General features: G+C 51.3%; 1 protein-coding gene across 4 annotated transcripts in view; it reads left to right on the top strand.

Moving 5' to 3' along the window:
* FOXB2 (forkhead box B2) overlaps nucleotides 1-5,457 on the top strand; it is a 27,261-nt gene extending 21,804 nt beyond the window's left edge. For all 4 annotated transcript variants that reach the window (XM_038125248.1, XM_038125246.1, XM_038125247.1 and 1 more), the window contains one exon: nucleotides 1-5,457. This exon is cut by the window's left edge. In XM_038125248.1, coding sequence (XP_037981176.1) covers nucleotides 2,431-3,447 — 1,017 coding nt within the window. In that variant the 5' untranslated portion in view covers nucleotides 1-2,430 and the 3' untranslated portion in view covers nucleotides 3,448-5,457.
* Nucleotides 5,458-7,626: the final 2,169 nt, after the last annotated feature.

The raw sequence follows: 7,626 nt of genomic DNA, 5'->3' as shown, positions 1-7,626 counted from the left end.
TACGGGAGTGGGGAGAAAACGCCGGGTTGCTAACTAGTAAGGTGAGGCAAACAATAACACTGACTTTAAGGTTCAGGATTTTAGGGTAGGAGCAGGGATTTTAAACTGTTCGGACAGGATTAAGTGGTAAAACAGGAATAAAATGTTTTTGGGGAAAATGTATAGACACGTCAGGAAAGACGTTGAAATGTCGGGTCTCGCCATGCGGGCAATACGGGAATTAGGTTCCCAAGATGCCAATGTTGCTGCCACCGTGCCTCCTGGTTTCTCAGAGGAAGGTGAGTGCTTTAGATAACCATCTGAAAGGTTTTATTTGTTTTGGGTTTTTTTTTTGTTGTTGTTGTTGTTGTTTTGTTTTTTTAACCACGGGCTTTCTGGGGAAGCTTGGCTTGGCAGAATTGTGGCTACTTTCTCTGCTTCTTTACCTTTGATTACGCTTTTCACTTGACTGACCTTGACCAGGTACAAAAACTGACAAATACACATTACTTGAGAGTGGGTTTGAAACTAGTCTTTTCCTTCGCCCCCTGAAAGAGATTATGAGCACACATTTAAAAGCTTTTTATCTTCCCCTACTCCTTCCTCTTCGCCACTTCTACATGCAACAGTTGAGTTGGAGGCAGACAAACACGTTTGATGTCCAAACCAACTCCCCCGACGGCAGAAGTGGGGCGCGGGGGGGCACCGCCGGTCGAGTTCTGCCCCAGCGCTGCTGCAGCTGCCGTCTCTCCGTGGTACGCACCCCCGGGGGGTCTGACCCAGCGCAGGAGTCTGGAAGTATGGGATCAAAAAAAGCTCTTCCATACATAGCTTAATATATAGTAAGGCTCTTTCAACCTGTTTATTAATTTAGGCCATAGAAGTCGGACTAATAATTTTTACGCTGGCACCTCTAATAGCATCTCGTTAATTGCGCTCCAAGGTACTGTTTTTGAGCAGTGTTTCTTCCAACTCTAGCGGCAGCTAAGCAAGCAATCTTTCCTTTTTCTCTCTTACATCTACAGCCTACTCCCTATAATGCAGTACGTTTGTAGGATAGATAGGAATTGTTGCACTGTTCATTGATTCCTACTAATGAGCCGGTCTAAACCAACACTGGCGCTAAGTAGTCCGTCTGTAAGCGTGCAGATGATGCTTTGGCTGGTTCTTTACGTATTTTCTATGAGCCGCATCGTGGAGAGTAGCGAGAATTGACAGCTGCGATTTGGAGAGAAGAGTGTAGGATTTTTTGCTTCTTGGTCTTGTGCTAGTCTTTGCGTAGCTAAACACAATGACAGGAATGATAACAAATTTTTTCAAAGGGCCTGTGTTTCCCGCTTGCTGCCTCGCGGGGCTAGCTCGAGGGCCTTTTCTCCCGGGCGCTTGACTCGACTTGCCATGGGGACGAGGAAAGACCTCTTCCCGTTTTCCATCTCCCTGTGGTGCGGTCCCCTCGGTCGGCGTTCGCGCCTACTGCTATAAACCGGGCTGTGCGGGAGCGAGGGGTCAAGAAGGAGGAGAATGGATAGGGGAGCTATGAAAGCAGTGGAGGGAAGCTGGAGTGGGAGAGGTGGGAGGAGGAAGCTTTCCTGCTCGGGCCACTGTTTCCTGCCCTATGGAAATCGGATCTCGGTCTCATACGGAGTTTCCTCAGCCCCCTGGCTCCACCTCACCCTGATAAGGAGATGTGAGTGAGAGGGGAGTCTGGAGCCGTTTCTCGCTCCTTTTCCAAGAGACGCCAAGTCCCCAAGCGGCTGTCATGTGATAGCAAGAGAGCAGGAACTGCGGGGGTCTCGCGACTCGGGCACCATTACAAAACCGCGCCGGAGCGCACGAGCCCCGCCAGCAGCCGCGGCGCTCGCCACCCCGCTCGCCTCTTCTCCCCGCCGACTCCCGGCGCTCGCCTCTGCCGCAAACTTTTAAGGGGACACCAGACTGAGCGGTGAGAGGGATGTTTGTATTTCCTTCTTTTCCATCTCTGCAGACGTCCGAGGTAAATTCATGCTCTCGAGCCCTTGGTGCCTGAGGAGCATCAACTCCAGCCGAGTGTGCCAGGCGGCAGGGGGGAAGCCCGGGAGATTCAGCAGCCTCCAGGAGAAAAGCGGGACGCCAGCGGGGGCCGGGACCTCCTTCCGGCACGTAGCCCCAGAGCCCCCGCGGCCTGGGCGGCCTGGGCGGCAGCTGTCTTCTCCTGCAAGCTGAGGGGCAGCTAGGCAAGTGCGTCCCGCAGGGAGAGGCTGCTGAAGGAAGCCGTGCACGGAGCTCCTTGGCCGGCCGCCGGGAGGTCGCTGTCGCGTGTGGCCCGGGCAGGTGGCGCCCAGGATGTAGAGGCGGCGGCGGAGCAGGGCAGTGAAGTCCCCGGATCCCAAGCCCGCCGTGCGCGGTATTGAGCGGTGCCAAGCCCGGAGCGGCGGAATCGCGCGGCCGCGGAAGTGCTGTGGCGGGGAGGCGATGCCCAGGCCGGGGAAGAGTTCGTACAGCGACCAGAAACCGCCCTACTCTTACATCTCCCTGACGGCCATGGCCATCCAACACTCGGCCGAGAAGATGCTGCCCCTGAGCGACATCTACAAGTTCATTATGGAGCGGTTCCCTTACTACCGGGAGCACACCCAGCGTTGGCAGAACTCCCTCCGCCACAACCTCTCTTTCAATGACTGCTTCATCAAGATCCCGCGGCGACCCGACCAGCCGGGCAAAGGCAGCTTCTGGGCGCTGCACCCGGACTGCGGGGACATGTTTGAGAACGGCAGCTTCCTCCGCCGCCGCAAGCGCTTCAAGGTGCTGCGCCCCGAGCATCACCTGCCCGGCGGTGGCGGTGGCGGCGGCGGCGGTCCCGGCAAGCCCCCGGCGCCCACCCCGCACATGGTGCACTACTTCCACCCGCACCCGCCGCCGCCGCCTCCCCCGGGCAAGGTGCCGGGGCTGGCGGGCTCCGACGCGGCCGTGGCTGCGGCCGCGGCCGCCGCCGCGGTGGGAAGGCTGCCGCAGTTCTCGCCCTATGGGAGCAGCCAGCCCTCGGGCTTCAAGCACCCCTTCGCCATCGAAAACATCATCGGCAGAGATTACAAGGGTGTGCTGCAGGCCGGCGGGCTGCCGCTGGCCTCGGTGATGCACCACCTGGGCTACCCGGTGCCCAGCCAGCTCAGCAGCGTGGTGAGCTCCGTGTGGCCACACGTGGGGGTGATGGACTCCGTGGCCGGCGTGCCCGTGTCCCCCGACTACGGACCCTTCGGCATGCCCGTGAAGGCGCTCTGCCACCCGCCGGCACAGACCATGCCTGCCGTCCCGGTGCCCATCAAGCCGGCGCCGGCGTTGCCCGCTGCCTCGGCCATCCCTGCTCTCACGGTCGCCGCCTCGCAGATCTGCCCCGCCGCTTCCCCGGCTGCTGCGTCGCTTCTGGAACAGACCGCGAGCAACAGCTCCGAGGGCAAGAGCTCCCTCCACTCCGTCCTGGTGCACTCCTAAAGAGCAGGGGCTTGGGGGGACAGGGGCCCCCCGGCTCCCGGGGGAGTGGACGGGGGGATCCAGGGCATGCTTGCGGAAACCCGATCGATCTCATGACTATACCCCTGCTGGTGTCTGTGTTTATATCGTGTACTATCGATTATTTGAGAGCCAGCTCGCAGGTAAGCTCTTTTATCGTCGTTAAATGTCATTAGTGGCGGAGAGGCGATGTGAAAAACCACAGCCGGGGCCGAAGGGGCTGGTTCGGAGAAAAGGGCCGAGAACGAAGTTCTCCCCGCCACCTCGCCAGCCTGAGGCACGGGGCGGCCATGCAGCCTGCGCTCCCCGCCGAGCCCCTGTCCCGGGGCAGTCACCCCGGAGGCCCCAGGAAACCCGAGTTCCGAGAGGAGAGGCGCTGCAGTCGGCCGGCGAATAGGGAGAACAGAGGATAAAACCCCTGCTGAAGTCTGCTTCTCCCTCTTCCACGAGAGACAGGAAACCGCTGCTCCACCGTCCTGTAGATCTTGCTGTGAAAGGGGTAGGCAAAGTGGTTACCTTAGACCCTGGCGAGCTCCGGGGCCCCACGACATGTAATCCTTGCTGCTTAAAGAGTAAACGTTAAATATTTCGATTAATTTAAATGACAACGGCACTGACGGCGAAGGGTTCCTTTAACTAACGATCGTTTGCGCTTCCCCTTCACACTTTTATAATCCATCCTCTAGTACCTAAGAAGGGACTGAAGCGTGACCTGGCCTCTCAAACTCTGTGTGAGTGTCCAAATTCCCTAGTTTCTCATTAAAATAAGAATAGCCCGGCGATTCGTAGATTGTGCTTTTCACATCACCTTTCACCGCTCACAGACACCACTATTTTGTACGTGTTGCTTGGCGTTTCTTCCACATGAACGTGAACGCAAAAACCTGCGGGGGAAGGGGGGAGGGTGGAGAGTGAAAGAGGTGCGGGAAAATGGGGGAAGACAACAGGAAAATGATTGAAAAATTATTCGGGAAAAGCACTTTACTGAAAACAACCTTCCAATGGACGAGAAATCTGTGTAGAGGGATCAGAAGTCAGAGATCAGAAGTCAGAGACTGACGTGCTGGACTGATGATTCCCGGCTGGTTTGTGAGTGATTGCTGCCGTACCCTGTCTGCCCTGCTGTACACCAATGCTCATTAAAGCAAATCCATCCATTTGCTTCTGCTGGTGCTGCTATTTAAAATACTCGCCTTTCACATTGGTTAAGAAACGTGTGCTTGTAGCCTAAGTTTTCGCTACCTCTCCCTAAACTGATAAAAGTATCCAAAAGTTTTCTCGGCGGCAAGACAAGGGGAAGAAAAGGAGAGAAATGTCTTACAGGTAACTTGCCTGCTACAGAGGCACGGCGGTCTGTGCCCGCAGCTCACGGGCGAAGAGCCGGCGTTCGCGTGTGAGAAGAGGGAACCGGCTCGGAACCCGATCCCACTGAAGCCAGTTGTAGTTTCGCCAGCTGCAACTTGTGCTGGATCGCACCTACTTCCTTAGTTTTATTCCCTCATGCCGGCGCACCAACAGTGGCCCAAGACGCCAGGTGTCGCAGTCCCCGCTCCTGGGGAAGGATATCCTGAGACAGGCTGACCCTTCTTGGTGCCAGAGAAATTTGCTGGGAAAAGCAAACCTGTTTGGCCCTGAGTGCCGTCTGTCCAAAATTTTCCCCACACACACTCGTGGGGTCTGTTTGACCACTTGAAGTTCCCTGGAACTGTTGAATTTCCAGTTGTTCCCTCTGTTCTAGGCGTGTTTGCACCTTAATTTCAAAAATTACAGAATTCCTAGGGCCTAAAAATTACTCCTAATAATGCTATGTTAATGAAACACATTATCATGGTTTGTGAATCGGTCTGGAAGGGGAATTGCCTCTAAAGTATTGCAACCAGATAAACTGAGCCAAAAGAAATTATTAAAAAACCCAGAGAAAAGAAAAGAAAAGAAAAGAAAAGAAAAGAAAAGAAAAGAAAAGAAAAGAAAAGAAAAGAAAAGAAAAGAAAATGCTTCACATTTTCTTTACTCTGCTGTTTTCCATTTTAGGCAGATACTCCCAATCCAATATTCCCAGTAGTAAAACCAAGTTACTTATAAAAAAGTAGTCTGCCAAATAAAAAATGAATAGCATTACCTGTATATTAGTTCTATATGTACTTAAATATATGCCACTTCTCATGATGTAACTACTGTGTAGGACTCCAAAAAGAACCTTATGAGTTTTCCCCTTACATCTGTCAAAGGTTATAGAGGGATGGAGAATTTGGAACAGGAGAAGAGGTAATCCTCCTGGGAATTATTCTAACAATTCTGGTCAGGTTTAAGATTCTGAATGACCTTCAAAATTTTATTGTGGAAAAACTTTTATTTGGTGTGAGGGGGCCTGTCTGGGTGCCACAGCGAGGTGTAAGCAGGAGGCTCCCGCTGCCTTTCGAACCCGGGCAGTCGGGGCAGGTGTATCAAAAACAGAGGCAGGGCGCCCGGCGCAGGGGGCTATCACGACGGGGGGTTGATCTCTGATCACAGGTGAGACGGGCCTGAGGGCCAGGCCCTCGCCCATTGTCCGGGGGGACACGCCGGGACGGCGGGGTACACGGGGATTTGTGGGGTACCCAGCGAATTGCAGGGTGCAGAGCAATCTGCACACACTGGCTCTGTGTGCAGCAGGTTTTGCCCACCACAGGGGCTTTGGGAAACGGGGAGTTTTGGCTGAGGGTCACTCACCCAGGTGGCTTAGTGTGACTACCAGTACAGTGACCTGTCTACACTTTGTATGAACTAAAGATGGGGATATTTTCTGTAGCTTGTACAGTGAAAATTTTAGGGGGTTAGAACCTGCTCATTCCAGATTATCAGAGGGGTAGGGGAAAATTAACTATTCAAGTAATATTTTCTAAGTCATTTGTACATCTGGTTTTCCTTATTCTTAAGTATGTCATCTCTAAACATCGCTAGCCTTTGCAAAGTTACACAAATTTGTACCAACAACCAATAATCCCAATACATAAATAAACTCAATTTCAATGCTGCTTAAAATCAGATGATAGTACAAAAAGTAGAGAAATGAAACAGCACCCTTTCTTCCAAGCTGAAAAGCAGGTGTAAACTGGTGAAGGATAAGATTTTTCCCTTGACAAATAAAATAGAGAAACAGCCTTGTTTGGCGAGATTTTGTCTGTACCAGTACACCTCATGCAGGAACAGCTTGTCTTCAGATTAAAGTGCATGCGTTCTGCACTGAAAGGATGTCTAGTCTTTACTGAGTGAGTGCAGGCGGGGTGCTTGTAAGCAGAAGAAAGAGATGCAAGGAGGACAAGCAAGTTGCATCTTCATATCATCAGACTGCCAAAGGTAGAGAAGCAAAATTTATTACTAGAAGAATGGACGCCTAAGAAAAGGCATTCATTGCATCCCAGTATGCTTCTGGTTTACTGTGGCTAGGTAATATAGTGATTGTTATTTCTACCCATGGGAAATGACTCCCAACCAAGGCATTGCTTTGTGTATTTTAAGTCCATAGGGCATGCAAATCAAGAAAGAAAAGCAAATACAGTAAGACTCTTAGAATTAATGTGGTTTATGGTCTAAACATGATAGCAGTGTTTCAGAGGATATGCTTTGATCTCAGTGATACCTGCTACACTTTGACAACCAGAGTTATAACTGAGATTCTGGACTCCATTGATCCAATTAGGAAGTCTCTCTGGACAAAAATTGATACAGAAAATCTACCTGGAACTTTACTGCTGCTGCTTGTGGTAACAGATTTTTCTCTTTATTGTAAGACTTTATTTTAAATCATTATCCTTCAAGTCTGTTTTCAGATAGAGCCTTCCCTGTAAGTGCTGGAAATATGTAATAGTTTCGGTTTTGAAAAGTAAAATTTCACCTCAGCTTCAGGAGTTTTGCTGAATATATGATTAGATTAACTACCTTTAGTTAGATAAACCAGGTTTAATTTTAGACATCCAGTGATAAAGACAAAAAAAAAAAATACAGCCTATAGTCCTTTATTCTGGACATGATGTATTTATGTAACTCTTTGTTTAAAGAATCAGTGTTCCTACCTCTTTGCTTATACAATGTGGTCACTGGCACAGTCTGTGAAGAAAAGCCTAATAGAACACTCTTCTCAAAGTCCTGGAAGGAAACAAGCTCAAGACTATTTCAACTCAA

The sequence above is a fragment of the Motacilla alba genome, chromosome Z, assembly GCF_015832195.1.
Source record: "Motacilla alba alba isolate MOTALB_02 chromosome Z, Motacilla_alba_V1.0_pri, whole genome shotgun sequence".
NCBI classification, from domain to species: Eukaryota; Metazoa; Chordata; class Aves; order Passeriformes; family Motacillidae; genus Motacilla; species Motacilla alba.
Note: the sequence above shows the minus strand (reverse complement) of the source record. Positions and strands in the feature narration are given on the sequence as shown.